General features: G+C 45.3%; 1 protein-coding gene and 1 long non-coding RNA gene across 2 annotated transcripts in view; one reads left to right on the top strand and one right to left on the bottom strand.

The window, feature by feature from the left end:
* Window positions 1-21164, bottom strand: part of LOC143776496 (uncharacterized) — a 146627-nt gene that overhangs the window by 47738 nt on the left and 77725 nt on the right. Inside the window, exons 4-5 of the mRNA XM_077265944.1 lie at window positions 477-633; window positions 265-356 (exon numbers count right to left, since the gene is read on the bottom strand). Of these exons, the coding sequence (XP_077122059.1) occupies window positions 265-356; window positions 477-633 (249 nt within the window). The remainder of the gene's footprint in view (window positions 1-264; window positions 357-476; window positions 634-21164) is intronic.
* The window catches only part of LOC143776503 (uncharacterized), a 107028-nt gene that overhangs the window by 52950 nt on the left and 32914 nt on the right, over window positions 1-21164 (top strand). The gene's annotated exons all lie outside the window — the stretch shown is intronic.

Below are 21164 nucleotides of genomic sequence, written 5' to 3'. Positions count from 1 at the left end.
TCTGTATAAGTCCCCTCTATAAGTTGTAAAGCGCTGCGGAATATGTTGGCGCTATATAAATAAAATTATTATTATTATAAATTATTATTATTGCTTCGTGTAAAACCCAGCTCAAGTGCAAAAACTCGGGCATGAGTGTCCTGTCCAAAGCCCTCTGCCGCTGCCGGGATGTGACCAAAAAAAAGGGGGCAGTGGAAGAGCACTGCGAAAGGGGAAGACCTGATGGACCAGCTCCCTGGTCTCCAGTTAGTGTGGAAGGCCCACCTGCTGCTGCGCTGCTGGATGGCTGGGACGGGTCCGTGGCTGTCGGATGAAGGACCGCTCCAGAACCTGGGCCGACAGTCGTGCTGTATGTGCTGTGAAAAAAGTAAAAAGAAAATTAATACCAAAAATTAACCAGACGCAAAATCCTGTGGAATTTAAAAATACAGATTATGGCAATACAACACAACCTAATGCACGTGATAAATACTTACGTTCTCTGGGCAAGGACCGGTCTTAGAAATGCCAATACTTGATGATATTTGTATCGTCTGATCCTTGCTCCTGAAGCACTGGGAACACGACTCTCTTCACACAGGTCCTTGTTGAAGCGGTCCTTCATCAAACGCCAACGTGTTTTTTCTTTGTCCACTGTTAAAAAAAAACCCTTATGGTCAGAAAATGGACTTTTTGCCGTGCTCATCCAACTGTGTGTGATGAGAGAAAAACGCCTCTAGAAATTACTACATGTTGCATTTCTGCATCCAAACGCAAGCATAGAAAAGACGCATGCGTCGTCAAACGCGGCAAAACGCATACAAAAAAAGCATGCGTTTTTAATGTTAAATATAGGTAAAAAAAACGCATGCGTTTTTTTGCGCTAAAACACAGCGGCAAAAAACGCAAATGTGAAACCATCCTTAGGCTACTTTCACACATCAGGTTTTTGGTTTCAGGCTAAATCCGGCAAGTTTGCAAAAAACGGATCCGGCGTAAATTGTGGAAACCTGATGCACTGGATCCGTTTTTTAGCTGGATCCGGCATTCTTTACTGCGCATGGATTTTTGACTTCCTGATGAGAGAGAGAGAGAGAGAGAGAGAGAGAGAGAGAGATATTTTTTTCCCATGCCAGAATCGAAAACGAAGCTTCTGGGCATGCTCAATGTGCAAAAAACGGATTCGGTAGCCGGAACCGTTCATTCACACACCCGTTCCATGTGTTTATTGCCGGAAAACGTCCCTTCAGGCTTTTTCGCTGCACAGAAAAAAACGTTGCAGTGGACGTTTTTTGTGTCTGGCAAAAGAGCCTGAAGGGACGGATCTGGCACAAAACGGATGAAACACATGCCCTTCAGGCACAATCCGGCGCTAATACAACTGTATGGGAAAAAAACGGATCGTAAAAAAAAAACTGATCCGTTTTTTCCAAAAACTACAGCTACAGTGTTCATTTTAGGACATGGTCACAAATCAAAGTCAAACATCAGAAATACTCTGTCTGATACCTCATTCTGATACTTGACTCTTATACCTGACTTTCACACATGGTCACAAATCAAAGTCAAACATCAGAAATACTCTGTCTGATACCTGACTCTGATACCTGACTCTGATACCTGACTCTGATACCTGACTCTGATACCTGACTCTGGTACCTGACTCTGGTACCTGACTCTGGTACCTGACTCTGGTACCTGACTCTGGTACCTGACTCTGGTACCTGACTCTGGTACCTGACTCTGGTACCTGACTCTGGTACCTGAGTCTGATACCTGAGTCTGATACATGAAATTAGTAAAATTAGTAAAATTAGCTAAAATTAGTACCTGGGATCACTTGAGCTTCCATCGCCAGTTAAGCTGATGGGTGAGTGGTTAAGTTCCTGGTTTATGGAATGGAAAACTTTTGAGTTCGATCCCCAAATAATCTTTTTTTTGCTTTTTTTCTTAACCCCTTCCCGACCTTTGACGCATACGCTGCGTCATGAAAGTCTGTGCCAATCCGACCTATGACGCAGCGTATGCGTCATGGAATGATCGTGTCCCTGCAGATCGGGTGAAAGGGTTAACTCCAATCTCACCCGATCTGCAGAGACAGGGGGAGTGGTGCTTCAGCCCAGGGGGGGTAGCTTCACCCCCCCCGTGGCTACGATCGCTCTGATTGGCTGTTGAAAGTGAAACTGCCAATCAGAGCGATTTGTAATATTTCACCTAAAAAACTGGTGAAATATTACAATCCAGCCATGGCCGATGCTGCAATATCATCGGCCATGGCTGGAAATACTGAAGTGACCCCCCCCACACCCACCGATCGCCCCCCCAGTCCTCCGTTATGGGCTCCGGTCCCCTCCGTCCGCCTGCCGGCTCCCCAGTCCTCCTGTCCGCTCCCTCCTTGTTTGGATTCACCCCCCCTGTGGTCCGATTACCCCCCCCCTGTGCTCCGATCCACCCCCCCACCACCCCTTCATACTTACCGATCCTCCAGGTGTCCGTACGTCTCCTCGCTGGGCGCCGCCATCTTCCAAAATGGCGGGCGCATGCTCAGTGCGCCCGCCGAATCTGCCAGCCGGCAGGTTCCTTACAAGTACATTTTGATCGCTGTGGTAGGTTCTATCACAGCGATCAAAATAAAAAAAATAATAAATACCCCCCCCCCTTTATCACCCCCATAGGTAGGGACAATAATAAAATAAAGAAAATATTTTATTTTTATTTTTTTCGTTTTCCACTAGGGTTAGGGTTAGAACTAGGGGTAGGGTTAGGGGTAGGGTTAAGGTTACGGGTAGGGTTAGGGTTAGGGGTAGGGTTAGGGTTAGGGCATGTGCACACAGTGCGGATTTGGCTGCGGATCTGCAGCGGATTGGCCGCGGATCCGCAGCGGATTGGCCGCTGCGAATTCGTAGCAGTTTTCCATCAGGTTTACAGTACCATGTACACCTATGGAAAACCAAATCCGCTGTGCCCATGGTGCGGAAAATTCCGTGCAGAAACGCTGCGTTGTATTTTCCGCAGCATGTCAATTCTTTGTGCGGATTCCGCAGCGTTTTACACCTGTTCCTCAATAGGAATACGCACACAAAAAAAAACAGGAAATCTGCTGTAAATCTGCAGGTAAAATGCAGTGCCTTTTACCTGCAGATTTTTCAAAAATCGTGCGGAAAAATCTCACACGAATCCGCAACGTGGGCACATAGCCTTAGGGTTAGGGTTGGAATTAGAGTTAGGGTTGGAAATAGGGCTAGGGTTGGAAATAGGGTTAAGATTAGGCTTGTGGTTAGGGTTACGGATAGGGTTAGGGATGTGTTGGGGGTTACAGTTGTGGTTAGGGTTGGGATTAGGGTTAGGGTTGGGATTAGGGTTAGGATTAGGGTTGGAATTAGGGTTACGGGTGTGTTGCGGTTAGGGTTGTGGTTAGGGGTGTGTTGGGGTTAGGGTTGTGATTAGGGTTATGGCTACAGTTGGGATTAGGATTAGGGGTGTGTTGGGGTTAGTGTTGAAGTTAGAATTGAGGGGTTTCCACTGTTTAGGCACATCAGGGGTCTCCAAACGCAACATGGCGCCACCATTGATTCCAGCCAATCTTGCGTTCAAAAAGTCAAATGGTGCTCCCTCCCTTCCAAGCCCCAACGTGCGCCCAAACAGTGGTTTACCCCAACATTTGGGGTACCAGCGTACTCAGGACAAACTGGGCAACAACTGTTGGGGTCCAATTTCTCCTGTTACCCTTGCAAAAATAAAAAATTACTTGCTAAAACATAATTTTTGAGGAAAGAACAATTATTTTTTATTTTCATGGCTCTGCGTTATAAACTTCTGTGAAGCACTTGGGGGTTGAAAGTGCTCACCACACATCTAGATAAGTTCCATCAGGGGTCTAGTTTCCAGAGTGGGGTCACTTGTGGGGTGTTTCTACTGTTTAGGCACATCAGGGGCTCTGCAAATGCAATGTGATGCCCGCAGACCATTCCATCAAAGTCTGCATTTCAAATGTCACTACTTCCCTTCCGAGCCCTGACATGCGTCCAAACAGTGGTTTACCCCCACATATGGGGTACCAGCACACTCACAACAAACTGGGCAACAAATATTGGGGTCCAATTTCTCCTGTTACCCTTGTGAAAATAAAAAATTGCTTGCTAAAACATCTTTTTTGAGGAAAGAAAAATGATTTTTTATTTTCACGGCTCTGCGTTGTAAACTTCTGTGAAGCACTTGGGGGTTGAACGTGCTCATCACACATCTAGACAAGTTCCTTGGGGGGTCTAGTTTCCAAAATGGGGTCACTTGTGGGGTGTTTCTACTGTTTAGGCACATCAGGGGCTCTGCAAATGCAATGTGACGCCCGCAGACCATTCCATCAAAGTCTGCATTTCAAATGCCACTACTTCCCTTCCGAGCCCCGGCATATGCCCAAACAGTGGTCTACCCCCACATATGGGGTATTAGCGTACTCAGGAGAAACTGGACAACAACTTTTGGGGTCCAATTTCTCCTGTTACTCTTGCAAAAATAAAAAATTCTGGGCTAAAAAATATTTTTGAGGAAAGGAAACACATTTATTATTTTCACGGCTCTGCGTTATAAACTTCTGTGAAGCACTTGGGGGTTCAAAGTGCTCACCACACATCTAGATAAGTTCCCTTGGGGGTCTAGTTTCCAAAGTGGAGTCACTTGTGGGGAGTTCCTACTGTTTAGGCACATCAGGGGCTCTGCAAACGCAACCTGATGCCCGCAGAGCATTCCATCAAAGTCTGCATTTCAAAACGTCACTACTTCCCTTCCGAACCCCGACATGTGCCAAAACAGTGGTTTACCCCCACATATGGGGTATCAGCATACTCAGGAGAAACTGGACAACAACTTTTGGGGTCCAATTTCTCCTGGTACCCTTGGGAAAATAAAAAATTGTGGGCTAAAAAATCATTTTTGAGAAAAGAAAAATTATTTTTTATTTTCATGGCTCTGCGTTATAAACTTCTGTGAAGCACTTGGGGGTTCAAAGTGCTCACCACACATCTAGATTAGTTCCTTGGGAGGTCTAGTTTCCAAAATGGGGTCACTTGTGTGGGAGCTCCAATGTTTAGGCACACAGGGGCTCTCCAAACGCGACATGGTGTCCGCTAATGATTGGAGCTAATTTTCCATTCAAAAAGCCAAATGGCGTGCCTTCCCTTCCGAGCCCTGCCGTGCGCCCAAACAGTGGTTTACCCCCACATATGGGGTATCATCGTACTCAGGACAAACTGGACAACAACATTTGGGGTCCAATTTTTCCTATTACCCTTGGGAAAATAAAAAATTCTGGGCTAAAAATCATTTTTGAGGAAAGAAAAATTATTTTTTATTTTCACGGCTCTGCGTTATAAACTTCTGAAGCACCTGGGGGTTATAAGTGCTCACTATGCATCTAGATAAGTTCCTTGGGGGGTCTAGTTTCCAAAATGGTGTCACTTGTTGGGGAGCTCCAATGTTTAGGCACACAGGGGCTCTCCAAACGCGACATGGTGTCCGCTAACGATTGGAGCTAATTTTCCATTCAAAAAGTCAAATGGCGCTCCTTCCCTTCCGAGCCTTACCATGTGCCCAAACAGTGGTTTACCCCCACATGGGAGGTATTGGTGTACTCAGGAGAAGTTGTCCAACACATTTTAGGATCCATTTTATCCTGTTGCCCATGTGAAAATGAAAAAATTGAGGCTAAAATAATTTTTTTTGTGAAAAAAAAGTACTTTTTCATTTTTACGGAACAATTTGTGAAGCACCTGGGGGTTTAAAGTGCTCACTATGCTTCTAGATAAGTTCCTTTGGGGGTCTAGTTTCCAAAATGTGGTCACTTGTGGGGGAGCTCCAATGTTTAGGCACACGGGGGCTCTCCAAACGCGACATGGTGTCCGCTAAAGATTGGAGCCAAGTTTTCATTGAAAAAGTCAAACGGCGCTCCTTCCCTTCCGAGCCCTGCCGTGCGCCCAAACAGTGGTTTACCCCCACATATGAGGTATCAGCGTACTCAGGACAAATTGGACAACAACGTGCATGGTCCAGTTTCTCCTTTTACCCTTGGGAAAATAAAAAAAATTGTTGCTAAAAGATCATTTTTGTGACTAAAAAGTTAAATGTTCATTTTTTCCTTCCATGTTGCTTCTGCTGCTGTGAAACACCTGAAGGGTTAATAAACTTCTTGAATGTGGTTTTGAGCACCTTGAGGGGTGCAGTTTTTAGAATGGTGTCACTTTTGGGTATTTTCAGCCATATAGAACCCTCAAACTGACTTCAAATGTGAGGTGGTCCCTAAAAAAAATGGTTTTGTAAATTTTGTTGTAAAAATGAGAAATCACTGGTCAAATTTTAACCCTTATAACTTCCTAGCAAAAAAAAAATTTGTTTCCAAAATTGTGCTGATGTAAAGTAGACATGTGGGAAACGTTATTTATTAACTATTTTGTGTCACATAACTCTCTGGTTTAACAGAATAAAAATTCAAAATGTGAAAATTGCGAAATTTTCAAAATTTTCGCCAAATTTCCGTTTTTTTTCACAAATAAATTCAGAAATTATCGACCTAAATTTACCACTAACATGAAGCCCAATATGTCACGAAAAAACAATCTCAGAATCGCTAGGATACGTTGAAGCGTTCCTGAGTTATTACCTCATAAAGGGACACTGGTCAGAATTGCAAAAAACGGCAAGGTCATTAAGGCCAAAATAGGCTGGGTCATGAAGGGGTTAAGTAACATATGATATGTGACTTTCTGCACTCATCAAAGAGATGTTTCACTATGTGACATATTATGTCAGAAAAAAAAATCAAAATGATTTTCCCAGTTACTGAGAGTGTGCATAGATTTCATAGCCAAAGAAAATCAATGCATGGTAACATTTAGGCTTATGGTCTGGTGTTAAGGTTGCTGGCTGCGTAGTCTCAGGTGCAGATTTTCCTGGGTTCGAATCCCATGTTTGATATTTTTTTTTAACCCCTTAATCCCATATGACATACTATCCCGTCGAGGTGGGGTGGGCCTTAATTCCCACTGACGGGATAGTACGTCATATGCGATCGGCCGTGTTCACGGGGGGAGCGCGGCCGATTGCGGCCGGGTGTCAGCTGACTATCGCAGCTGACATCCGGCACTATGTGCCATGAGCGGTCACGGACCGCCCCCGGCACATTAACCCCCGGCACACTGCGATTAAAGATGATCGCAGTGTTCCGTCGGTATAGGGAAGCATCGCGCAAGGAGGGGGCTCCCTGTGGGCTTCCCTGAGACCCTCGGAGCAACGCGATGTGATCGCGTTGCTCCGAGCGTCTCTTACCTCCTCTCCCTGCAGTCCCCGGATCCAAGATGGCCGCGGCATCCGGGTCCTGCAGGGAGGGAGGTGGCTTACCAAGTGCCTGCTCAGAGCAAGCGTTTGGTAAGCCTGCAGCGCTGTAAGTCAGATCGCCGATCTGACAGAGTGCTGTGCAAACTGTCAGATCAGCGATCTGTGATGTCCCCCCCTGGGACAAAGTAAAAATGTTAAAAAAAAAAAAATCCTAAATAGAGAAAAAAAATATATATTATTCCCATAAATACATTTCTTTATCTAAATAAAAAAAAAACAATAAAAGTACACATGTTTAGTATCGCCGTGTCCGTAACGACCCAAACTATAAAACTGTCCCACTAGTTAACCCCTTCAGTGAACACCATAGGGAAAAAAAAAACGAGGCAAAAAACAACGCTTTATTATCATACCGCCGAACAAAAAGTGGAATAACACGCGATCAAAAAGACGGATATTAATAACCATGGTACCGCTGAAAACGTCATCTTGTCCCGCAAAAAACGAGCCAACATACAGCATCATCAAAGAAAAAATAAAAAAGAATAAAGAATAAAGCGATGTCAAAATAATTATTTTATTCTATAAAATAGTTTTTATCGTATAAAAGCGCCAAAACATAAAAAATGATATAAATGAGGCATCGCTGTAATCGTACTGACCCGAAGAATAAAACTGCTTTATCAATTTTATCAAACGTGGAACGGTATAAACGCCCCCCCCCAAAAGAAATTCATGAATAGCTGTTTTTTTGTCATTCTGCCTCACAAAAATCGGAATAAAAAGCGATCACAAAATGTCACGTGCCCGGAAATGTTACCAATAAAAACGTCAACTCGTCCCACAAAAAACAAAGCCTCACATAACTCTGTGGACCAAAATATGGAAAAATTATAGGTCTCAAAATGTGGAGGCGCAAAAACTTTTTTGCTATAAAAAGCGTCTTTTAGTGTGTGATGGCTGCCAATCATAAAAATCCACTATAAAAAATGCTATAAAAGTAAATCAAACCCCCCTTCATCACCCCCTTAGTTAGGGAAAAATAATAAAATTTAAAAAATGTATTTATTTCCATTTTCCCATTAGGGTTAGGGTTGGAGCTAAAGTTAGGGTTAGGGTTGGGGCTAAAGTTAGGGTTTGGATTACATTTACGGTTGGGATTAGAGTTAGGGGTGTGTCAGGGTTAGGGGTGTGGTTAGGGTTACCGTTGGGATTAGGGTTAGGGGTGTGTTTGGATTAGGGTTTCAGTTAGAATTGGGGAGTTTCCACTGTTTAGGCACATCACGGGCTCTCCAAACGCGACATGGCGTCCGATCTCAATTCCAGCCAATTCTGCATTGAAAAAGTAAAACAGCGCTCCTTCCCTTCCGAGCTTTCCCGTGCGCCCAAACAGGGGTTTACCCCAACATATGGGGCATCAGCGTGCTCGGGAAAAATTGGACAACTTTTGGGGTCCAAGTTCTCTTGTTACCCTTGGGAAAATATAAATTTGGGGGGCCAAAAATCATTTTTGTGGGAAAAAAAAGATTTTTTATTTTCATGGCTCTGCGTTGTAAACTGTAGTGAAACACTTGGGGGTTCAAAGTTCTCACAACACATCTAGATAAGTTCCTTGGGAGGTCTAGTTTCCAATATGCGGTCACATGTGGGGGGTTTCTACTGTTTGGATACATCAGGGGCTCTGCAAATGCAACGTGACGCCTGCAGACCAATCCATCTAAGTCTGCATTCCAAATGGCGCTCCTTCCCTCCCGAGCTCTGCCATGCGCCCATACAGTGGTTCCCCCCACATATGGGGTATCAGCGTACTCAGGACAAATTGGACAACAACTTTTGGGGTCCAATTTATCCTGTTACCCTTGTGAAAATACAAAACTGGGGGCTAAAAAATCATTTTTGTGAAAAAAAAAGAATTTTTATTTTCACGGCTCTGCGTTATAAACTGTAGTGAAACACTTGGGGGTTCAAAGCTCTCAAAACACATCTCGATAAGTTCCTTAGGGGGTCTACTTTCCAAAACGGTGTTACTTGTGGGGGGTTTTAATGTTTAGGCACATCAGGGGCTCTCCAAACGCGACATGGTGTCCCATCTCAATTCCAGTCAACTTTGCATTGAAACGACAAACGGCGCTCCTTCCCTTCCGAGCTCTGCTATGCGCCCAAACAGTGGTTTACCCCCACATATGGGGTATCAGAGTACTCAGCACAAATTGTGCAACAACTTTTGCGGTCCATTTTCTCCTGTTACCCTAGGTAAAATAAAACAAATTGGAGCTGAAATAAATTTTGTGTAAAAAAAAAAGTTAAAAGTTAATTTTTATTTAAACATTCCAAAAATTCCTGTGAAACACCTGAAGGGTTAATAAACTTCTTGAATGTGGTTTTGTGCACCTTGAGGGTGCAGTTTTTAGAATGGTGTCACACTTGGGTATTTTCTATCATATAGACCCCTCAAAATGACTTCAAATGAGATGTGGTCCCTAAAAAAAATGGTGTTGTAAAAATGAGAAATGGCTGGTCAACTTTTAACCCTTATAACTCCCTAACAAAAAAAAATTTTGGTTCCAAAATTGTGCTGATGTAAAGTAGACATGTGGTAAATGTTACCTATTAAGTATTTTGTGTGACATATCTCTGTGATTTAAGGGCATAAAAATTGAAAGTTGGAAAATTGCGAAATTTCAAAATTTTCGCCAAATTTCTGTTTTTTTGTTTACAAATAAACGCAAGTTATATCGAAGAAATTTTACAACTATCATGAAGTACAATATGTCACGAGAAAACAGTGTTAGAATCGCCAAGATCCGTTGAAGCGTTCCAGAGTTATAACTTCATAAAGGGACAGTGGTCAGAATTGTAAAAATTGGCCCGGTCATTAACGTGCAAACCACCCTCGGGGCTTAAGGGTAGTTATGCAGGTTACCACACAAATGCAGCGCCCCCACCGCCGCAGGGCCGAGGGGCACCCGGTACCGGGCCTCTGAGTCTCTGCTCTGATGGGGTTGTCATGGTGGCTAGACCCGGTCCGTGGCCCTGCCTGCGCGGGGGCGTCCAGTGAAAGGGTGGTGAATGGTGGTGTAGTTGTGAAGTGCCGGTCGCAGTAAATAACGAGGACACCAGTTTGCAGTCTCTTTACCTCTTTACTGAAGATCTCTGAGTCCTCAGTCCGGAATACGGTTAACCAGGCTGCGCAAGTCCGGCCGGTCCGATGGCACCTCCAGAGTTCTCTTTGCAGGTGGAAATCTGTGCCTATCTGCTAGCGCTGTGTGTTGTGGTCCTCCCCTGCTGTGCTTACGGGATAGTCCCCACAACTGTTGTGTCTGTTTCTCGTGTTCCCTCACAACTCGATTAGATGATGTTCTGCTAATCCACCGTCCCTCCCTGATGTTACGGTTGGGACGCACCCGTATGACGGGTAGGCTCGGAGCTCTTCCGGGACCCTAGAGTCGCCCCTCTCCACAGGTTGCCCCCTATGTCTTCGTAGGTGATTTAGGTGAGACAGCCCGCCTGTGACTGACTGTCCTGCCGTTGGTTTGAAGTATGGCCTGGAGCTCTATACTTCCTCGGCGTTCCGGCCGCCGGCTGTGCGCCTCAGTAGGATGTTGCCTCGGTCTTACAGCACGACTCCTACTGGTATTCTCCTTCTTGCTTTGATCTCGTTTCTCACTCAGCACAATATATCTCGCTTCTGATCCTTTCTTAGGGCACCGCCGCTATGCTGAGCAGGCACGGTCCCTTGACGTTCTTTCTCGTAGCCAGGCCTCTGTCAGGATCCCACCCCTGACAGGGACCCTTCTGGTCTCTCCCCGCAACACCCTCTGCCACAAGGTGTTGCCTGTTCGATTCCCAGTAGCTTTTCCCTAACTTCCTGCCTGACCCCCAGTTTTACCAAGCTGTGAGGAGTGGCCTAATGAATAGTACCCTTAGCTCCCCCTGGAGGCCCGACTGTGAAATGTATTGGTGTATGTGATACCTGGTCAGATGAATTCCTTCAGTGCCATCAGACGTACCATAGCTCCCCTTAGTGGCGGAGCCACAGTACTGCAACGACCAGGACTCTGGGGCGCTGCACAAACTCAATCATGTTACACTTTTAAAATCTGACATTCTTATCCCCCTGCCTTGTTAGCAAATAGTTTCAGACATGCTGTGTATTTACATCACATGGCCAAAGAAATTGGGTGGGAGCCACTGATTTACTATATATCTATTTCCAAGTGACTGTACATTTACTTAAAGTCATAGGAAAGGGTCTAATGCTCAAATTACTTTATACAATTGTTTTCTTTGCATCCACCCAAGAACTGGTTGCAAATTCATGACCACTAGGGGTCTCACTAATCCACTGTCCACAGTCTGCGAGGCGTGGTCCTTCTGGGCAGCAAAAACAGGAACTATGGGAGTGTCCTACACGATCTGATTCTGCAGGGGAAGTGCATGTCTTCAGTGCCATCTCACAGATCTGCGGAGCATCATTTCTCTCTGTAAGTTATACCTTGATTCAACTTGTCCAAGTGTTTTTGCAGTACCATTATATCTCCATCCATGATTTCTCAAGCACTTTTCCAAAACTGTGTAGTCAAGCTAAGTGAATTCACTATATACCTTTCTGTTATTTCATAAGCAGTTGCGATGATAGGCATCTTCTCTGAAGTACTGATGAAAACAGAATCATTTTACTTCTTTTCAAGAACAGTTTAGTGCTTCTATTGGTTTCTGTTCTAACTTGGCTTGTCCCATGACTTCTATCTCACTAAGGCCAGTCTCACACGTCCAGATAATTCCGGTACCGGAAAAATCGGTACCGGAGTTATCTGTGTCCGTGTGCTCACATGGCACATCAGTGTGGCACACGTGCGGCAGCCGTGTGCCAACTGGGTACCACACGAACCGTGCAGGAGACAGCACTACAGTAAGCGCTGTCCCCTGCTTTGGGTGCTGAAGCCGCCATTCATTTCTTCTCTCCAGCAGCGTTCGCTGGAGAGAAAGAATGAAAAATCATTGTTTTTTTATTTTTTTTCCGGTTAAAATAAAGTACCCTGTAACCAACCCCCTCCCACCCCCTGTGCGCCCGCCCGCTGGAAATAAAATACTCACCCAGCTCCCTCGATGTGTCCTCTCAGCGCCGCAGCTTGTCCTGTATGAGCGGTCACATAGTGCTGCTCATTACAGTGATGAATATGCGGCTCCACCTCCCATAGGGACACACGGATGGCACACGGACAGCATCCGTGTGCGGTACGTGTTTTACACGGACCCATTGACTTTAATGGGTCCGTGTGATACGTGCGCTCCCACGAACACTGACATGTCTCCGTGTTTTTCAAACGGACACACGGTCCGTGAAAACACACTGACGTGCAGACACATTGATTTTAATGTGTCTACGTGAGTCAGTGTCTCCGGTACGTGAGAAAGCTGTCACCACACGTACCAGAGCCACTGACGTGTGAAACCGGCCTAATGATACAAGGAGTTTTCCATTCTCTACCAATGATGTAGCAGCATGTCTCCCCAGTGTCAGACTGGGGTGTTTGGAGCCCAATAGACGAATGCGAAGGGTCACCCCACAGCTGCAAGAAAAGATTTTCTTTTTGATCTTATGCTCAAGGACCAAGTGTTCTACCATTCAGTACATGTGCAAAACAGGACCCTAATGTACATGCTCCAAGTTAAAAACTTGGTGTCCATCAAGCAATTAAAACCCTTTTTTAACAACTTCCACTGCCAATAATAATAATAATCTTTATTTATATAGTGCCAATATATTGCGCAGAGCTTTACAGTTTAACAGTTTCAAACACAGCAGTCATAGGTAACAACGTTAACAATACAGTAATAAAGCACAATAAGACGACCCTGCTCGTGAGAGCTTACAATCTACAATGAGGTGGGGAGATACAACGTACAGGAGCTTATTTACAATGATGTATTTACAATGATGGTCCAGCCATCTTCAGGGGGTGGGGGGTAGATGGAGATAGTGAATGGGCTACACACTCACACACACACAAACATAAAATGAGTTTGATTAGGGAACGTGATAGGCCGCTCTGAACAAATGTGTTTTGAGCGAGCGCTTAAAACTATGCAAGTTGTGGCTGGTCCTAATATCTTGGGGTAGAGCATTCCAGAGGATTGGCGCAGCATGGGAGAAGTCTTGGAGTCGGGAGTGGGAGGTACAGATTAGTGCAGAGGGTAGTCGAAAGTCATTTGCAGAGCGCAGCGGTCGGTTAGGCCGATAATGGCAGGGAGTGCTGCTGTGTGCTGGAAAAAATCAAGGTAAAGTTTATTGTTACTGTTGTACAAATATGTATAAACCTAGATTTGCTATTTCTTTTAAAATCTTTGCATACCCTTTCCACCTTTTTCATAACTCATCACAGTTTTCTCCTGTTAATTGTAATGTAGGCCAGCCTCTCGTCTCCGTACATTTCATAATACACTGTTGGGGGAACATTTATCAGGGCCGACATGTCATATGACGGTCTTGATATCTCCCTTGCAGGTGCAGGATGTCCCATAGGGTCACATGACTGATATTTTTGGTTCATGTTTTGGCAGTGTAGTGCGCAAGCTTCCTCCCTCCTTATTTTCTTCCTGACTTCTCGATGTATACATCCTGAATGCGCCCAGTGGCATGAGGTACTGCACTATGTGTGTCTTACAACACAATGAGTGTTATAAAGAGTAAAAATACGTGTGGAAAATAAAATTGAGTTGAAAATATTGTTTGCATGCAGTTTCAGATCTATCCAATATATTTTTTTGCTGTGTTACACAAAAGCATTCCACCTCAAGCCACAAATATTAATTACTTTTAATAACATATTGTTTAGTAATATCTTATAAAATTAAAAAATGTATGTCTGTCTATCACCCTACCTGTTCCCTCTGTTCCGCTAATGACCTAAGGCTGACGTCACACTGGCATATTGCATCGGATGCGAGAGCACAGTCCTCTGCACAGTCAAAACACATGACCCAGTGTTATTGGGTTTCAGTAACGTCAGCTGATCCCCAGCTGTGTAGGCGGCAATCTGTCCTGCGACCGCCACGCTGACACAACAACTGATATTTAAGGAAACCTGTCCCCCCCCAGGCGTTTGTTACTGAATAACGGCTGTGCTGCGTCCCATTGCGAAGGAAAGTCCCACCTCCGGGACGGTTTCACTGTATCAGGGGACACATTTTATAAGTGTCCAGTTCTGCATTTGCAAGGAGCATAATTAAAAGAGCCACCTTTTCCTTTTGCAGCATTAGTGCTGCACAATTTGGCTCTTTCAGCTACAAACGCCTGGCGGGATTAAAGGTTACCTTTCAACTTGATCCAATTAGGCTTCGGCCTACACTCTGCTCCTGCTGCTGTCCCCGGGCTCTAACACTGCCAGTTGGTGCTCGGAAGTGCTAGCTGCACAGAGAAAAACACTCGCCACTGTGTCAGTGGGGTTCAGTAACGCCAGCTGTTCCCCTGCTGTAATAAAATCAAACCAACAGAAACCACATGGGCCCTACACCATCTGTGTGTAGGTGTAAACAGTTGATTATCCTTACCCATGTATCTTAATGGAAAATAATAACGTATACTCCGGATAACTTAGTTTAACAAAAAAAAGGAGTTTTTACACGATTAAATATATAAAGAAAAAAAGCAAAATAGCCACTTGAATAAATATAAAAATATAAATTTTATTATGAAAAACGTGACATATTTGAGTACATAGATAAAAGGAAAGACCCTAGTAAAAAACATCCAGGTCACAGGCAGACAAGAAAAAGTAGAAAACACATCAGGGCATTCTCATAAGTCAGCATAAGTATCAGTACAGAAAAACATGGTATAAATCTATTGTGCAGGTTAAAAGTCCATGTGGACATGCCTCTACCATGCTTAAAATCAGTTACTGCCTACTTAGTGCGAGATTGCTTACCCATGATGAGATAGTAGATCTGCCTGGGGCTCAGAGTACCCCCTGACGCGCGTTTCGCGTTTCTTTTTCAAAGAGGGAATTCCCCTGCTGTGTAGCCAGCAATGTGTCCTGCAAACGCCACGCAGACACTACAACACAAATTAAAGGGAACCTGTCCCCCCCCCCCGGGCCTTTGTAACTAGAAGAGCCACCTTGTGCATCACTAATGCGGCATTTTTACAAGGTCTCTCATTTAGTTATTCTCCTTGCACACGCAGAAGTAAACACGCATAAAATGTGTCCCCTGATACTGTTAACCCGTCCCTGAGGTGTGACTTTCCTTCGTAATGACACGCAGCAACCCCCTTGGCGCTCTGCGCAGCCCCCTCTGCGTTGTTTGAATCTGTCCCAGAGCCTGCGCTGTTATGTTCAACCTTGGCCATGCGCAGTTAGCGCTGCCTGTCTTCTGACATCATTTGGTGTCAGCCTGGCTGCGCCTGTGCGGCCGCCTTGCCCGAGATAACGCCCCGCAGTGTCCTATTTTTTCTCACTTCGGGCCTATGATTCATGGGCATGCGCGGTGCATATATTCGCCTCTCACTCATCTCCTTCCGCCTTCTTCAGACTGTGCGGCTTCACGGCCGTGGCATGTGATTAGGGATCAGCTGCCGCCGCACAGTCTAAAGCAGGCGTAAGGACGTGAGTGAGAGGCGAACATATTTACTGCGCAAGGCCATGAATCCCAGCCCCGCAGTGTGAATAAATCACAAGACACTGCGGGGCTGGGATTCATGGGCAGCTCGACCGCACAGGCTGACATCAAATGATGTCAGAAGACGGGCAGCGCTAACAGCGCATGGCCAAGGGATAACATAACAGCGCAGACTCCGGTACACAAAAAAGCAACGCTCAGGAGGCTGCACCCAGCGCTAAGGGGGTATTTTTAACAGCTGTGCTGTGTCTCATTAAGAAGGAAAGTCCCGCCTCCATGACGGTTTCACGGTATGAGTGGCACAATTTTATAAGTGTTTCGTTCAGCGTGTGCAAGGAGCATAATTAAAAGAGTAACCTTTTCCTTGTGCAGCATTACTGTTGCACAAGGTGGCTCTTCTAGTTACTAACGCCTGGGGGGGTTAAAGGTTCACTTTCAATTTGCTCCAATTAGGCCTCAGCCTATACTCTGCTCCTCCTGCTGACCCTGGGCTCCAACACCGCTAGTTGCTGCCTGGAAGTGCTGAGAAAAACAATTGCTCCTGTGTTAGTGGGGTTCAGTAACGTCAGCTGCTCCCCTGCTGTGTAACCGGCAATGTGTCCTGCGACCGCCACGCTGACACTCCATCAGATATTAAAGTGCCTCCAGTGCAGGCTTCGGCCTGCACTCTGCTCCTCCTGCTGACCCTGGGCTCCAACACCGCTAGGGGCTGTAGGATGACAATCTTGAATAGGCCCCCATCCTGGTTCCAGTACTGTCAGCTGGTTCCGGGCAGAGCCTTTGGCTTAGGTGCCTCCTTCTGGGTATCCGAGTTCCACCAACGTCAGGTGGTCCTTGGTAGTGCTTTCTGGCACGGGTACCTCCTGCTTACTAACCGGGTTCCAGTAACGTCAGCTGGTCCTCGGTAGTTCCATTGGCTCTTGGACCTTCGGGTAGCCATCCGGGTTCCAGTTCCATCAGCTGGTTCTCGGCATTTTCTCAGCCTTCTTGTACCTTCTGCTACATTTCCAAGTTCAAGACCCTAAAGACGACGACCCTGAAGACCACCCCTAAGATGACGACGACACCAGAGACGACAACCCCTGAGATGACGACCCTGAAGACCACCCCGATGACAACGACGACCCCGGAGACGACGACCCTGGAGGCGATGACACGGAAGACCGAGAAGCAGAAGAACAAGAGGCTGCAGAACAAAGAGCAGAAGAACATTAAGCATAAGACTAAACATCAGAGCAAAAGATATTATCTAAATTATAAGCAGAAGAAGACTAAGCAGTGTATGGGGGTGAGTCCGTTCCTCCTCGTGGTGCCCCTGGAAAAAGCCTGCTGCTGCAGGCCTAACTGAACGTGAATCCTGTTGTAACTCTTTTGTGACAGGCAGAAAGGAAGTTGTAATCTTCAAACTTTTATAGATAACAACTACAGGAATGCCTGTCACAAATAAGAATATGATGAAGAAGTAGAATATGAAGAAGAATAATAGTTTAATAAAAAGAATATGAAGAATGTAACAAAAAAAATAATAGGTAGAAGATGAAGAAGAAGATGAATAAGGTGTGAAGAAGAAGTTGATGTCAAAGATGCTGCTGCTGAGGATGATGAAGAAGAAAGTGTGGGAGAAGTAAAAAAGAAGGTGAAGGGCATGGAAGTAGTGAAACATCAATATCTGACAAATTAAAAAAAATCTTAACATAGTCAATATCTTTGTAACTCCGAACGTCTTAAAAATTTTTAAAATTCCTGCTATTCTATTTGATTGGGCTAAACCTCTATGCCTTTAATGTCTCCGCCACCTCCCCCAATACATCCTACATTATTCTTAGTTGTTTTCCTTCATGTAGAATGAACCTACAAGGAAAGAAAGGGTTTATTTTAATTCCGATATTTTGGTCCCATTGACTTGCATTGGTATCGGGTATCGGTATCGGCGATATCCGATATTTTTTGATTATCGGCCGATCCAATCCAATACTTTTCCGATATCGGAAGGTATCGCTCAACACTAATTGCGACGTATTGCCACACGTCGGAACCTTCGTGCGACGGTTGCGTCGCGTTTTGGGGATCGCCGCAACAAAGAAATGTTACATGTAACTTTTTTTGTGCGTCTAGTCCGCCATTTTCGACCGCGCACGCGCGGCCGAAATGCCGTGCCCTCCTCCCCGGACCTTGCAATGGGGCAGCGGAAGCGTCGTAAGGGCTCATTTCCACATGCGAGTCACACGTCCGTATCTCGCATGTGGAAGCCAAGCTGTGGAGCCGGCACTGAGGAGCGGAGCGTGCGGCCGCATAGGAACACATGGAGCTGCACAGCTCCGCTCCTGAGTGCCGGCTCCACAGCTTGGTTTCCACATGCGAGATACGGACGTGTGACTCGCATGTGGAAATGAGCCCTAAGACTGCTTCCGCTGCCACGTCGGGCATTTTTTTCACAGTATGCGTCGGTACGTCGGGCCGACGCAGTGCGACGGCCCCGTACCGACGCTAGTGTGAAAGCAGCCTAATGCAACTGGTGCTGTATTGCAGGGTAGTCTGTAACCATGGAAATGAGATGTGTATACTGCAATAGAAAGATGAGTCAAGCCAACAAAGGAGGCAATGTGGACAATTACAAAATACTAGTAAGTGCCATAGATTTACTTTCTGTACACAGTCAATATCATTTATTAATGTGAAACAGCCCGTTTAAGAAGCAAAAAAGGGACAAAGGAAGTTTGAGAAAAAAAAGGGGAAAATAACAAAAGTTTATATTTTTGGTTTATCACTTTCCACTCCCGCCATTCTCGCAGCCATAGCTTTATATATTCATATAGTTTTATGACCAGCTTATCTTTTTGCAGGACAATTTGTAAGTTCTAATGGCTGCACTTAATATTAGGTTCAAGTGGAAAGCAGAAAAAAAAGCAAAATGGGGTGCAATTTGAAAAGAAAATTAAATTTTGTCACAGTTTTATGACTTTTATTTTAATGCCGTTCCCCACGTGCTCTGAGGAACCTGTCAGCAGGATTTTGCTCAGCAAACTACACACAGTGTCAGGTCAGCGCCGTTATACTGATTACAATGAATACAATCACATAGTGAATAAAAAAAATAAACGCTTTTGCAGGCAGATGCCAGCCTTGGCCCCTGCACTGCAGCATAATTGCATGGTTACTGTGCACTTAATCCCTTTTGCAGATTTACTTGAACAAAAATAAAATATCAATTTTGTCAGTGGCACTTGGGGCACCTGTGCAATAGCAGCTATCTGTTTGTATAGAGATCCGATAGCTGCAACTGCGCATGCGCCAGCATCGCCATCTTACTAGAGAAGATTTAAAAAATCCTCATCAAATATGCGCAGTAGCAGCTGTCGGGGATCGCCAAGGGATCAGTGACCTGTCAGCAGTCTGCATTATGAATACCTAATCAGAGCACCACATACATGAACCCCGTCTTAGGACTCGAGCATATCAGCACCACAAAACTGAGAATAAAGATTAAAGGGAACCTGTCACCCCGGTTTTTCAGTCGGAGATAAAAATACCGCTACATAGGGCATGAGCTATGCTTTACAAAAGTGTTTTTTTTCTACCCTGATTCCCCACCTAAACTGCCGAAATTACTTACCAAAGTCGCCGTTTTCGCCTGTCACTCAGGCTGGTCTGGTCAGATGGGCGTGGCGTCTTCCCCCAGATCTTGCTTAGGTTTCCGTTGGTGGCGTAGTGGTTTGCGACTGCGCAGGTGACGAAAAAGAGCACGGTCTGCGCTATTTCCCTGGTGATCAGTGGGGGCGGCCATCTTCCTGAGGCCGCACGTGCGCAGATGGAGTGCTCTGCTGCACGGGGAATCAGGAAAATGGCCACGGGATGCCGCGCGTGCGCAGATGGAGATCGCGGCGGCCATTTTCCTGAAGCAAAGATGCGAACTCGACTTCAGGAAAATGGCCGCCGCGATCTCCATCTGCGCATGCGCGGCATCCCGCGGCCATTTTCCTGAAGCCCCGTGCAGCAGAGCACTCCATCTGCGCACGCGCGGCCACAGGAAGATGGCCGCCCCCACTGATCACCAGGGAAATAGCGCCAACCGCGCTCTTTTTCGTCACCTGCGCAGTCGCAAACCACTACGCCACCAACGGAAACCTAAGCAAGATCTGGGGGAAGACACCACGCCCATCTGACCAGACCAGCCGGAGTGACAGGCGAAAACGGCGACTTTGGTAAGTAATTTCGGCAGCTTAGGTGGGGAATCAGGGTAGAAAAAAAAACACTTTTGTAAAGCATAGCTCATGCCCTATGTAGCGGTATTTTTATCTCCGACTGAAAAACCGGGGTGACAGGTTCCCTTTAAGAAACAACAAGATAGATTTCATCACCAGGTATCATTGTGATCAGTATGACGCCGTCGACCTGACACTGTGTGTCGGTTACTGTGCACAATCCTGCTGACAGGTTCCCTTTGACGTCCTTCTCCAGGTCAGTATGACTACAGCAGCACAACAATAAGTAGAGCTTTACTTGTGTTTACTAGAAAAAAAACTAAATGTGGGAACATTTTTATTCTGCTTGTTTCATTGCCATATTCTAATATATTTTTTTATTATTTCCGGATCTGTGTGAGAGCTCATTTTTTGGTGTCACAGCCTTTACTTTTTAATTATATGATTATATAGTGTGTATCACTTTTTGAATAATTTTGATTCGATATTTTCACAGATGTGACGTCACTAACCAAAAGGAGAATCAGCCATTTAGATTTCTTTTCTATTATGCTGTTTGCCGTATGGAATAAAAAAATATATTGTAATAGTGCAGGCAACTTCAGATGGTAGAACACTTGGTCCTTGAGCATAAGATCAAAAAGAAAATCTTTTCTTGCAGCTGTGGGGTGACCCTTCGCATTCGTCTATTGGGCTCTAAATCCCCCGGTCTGACACTGGGGAGACATGCTGCTGCATCATTGGGAGAGAATGGAAAACCCCTTGTAGCATTAGTGAGATAGAAGTCATGGGACAAGCCAAGTTAGAACAGAAACCAATGGAAGCACTAAACTGGTCTTGACAAGAAGTAAAATTATTCTGTTTTCATCAGAACTTCAGAGAAGATGCCTATCATCGCAACTGCTTATGAAATAACAGAAAGGTATATAGTGAATTCACTTAGCTTGACTACACAATTTTGGAAAAGTGCTTGAGAAATCATGGTTGGAGATATAATGGTACTGCAAAAACACTTGGACAAGTTTCATCAAGGCA

Source organism: Ranitomeya variabilis, chromosome 1 (assembly GCF_051348905.1).
Source record: "Ranitomeya variabilis isolate aRanVar5 chromosome 1, aRanVar5.hap1, whole genome shotgun sequence".
Lineage (NCBI taxonomy): Eukaryota > Metazoa > Chordata > Amphibia > Anura > Dendrobatidae > Ranitomeya > Ranitomeya variabilis.
This window is presented reverse-complemented; position numbering and strand designations above follow the sequence as displayed.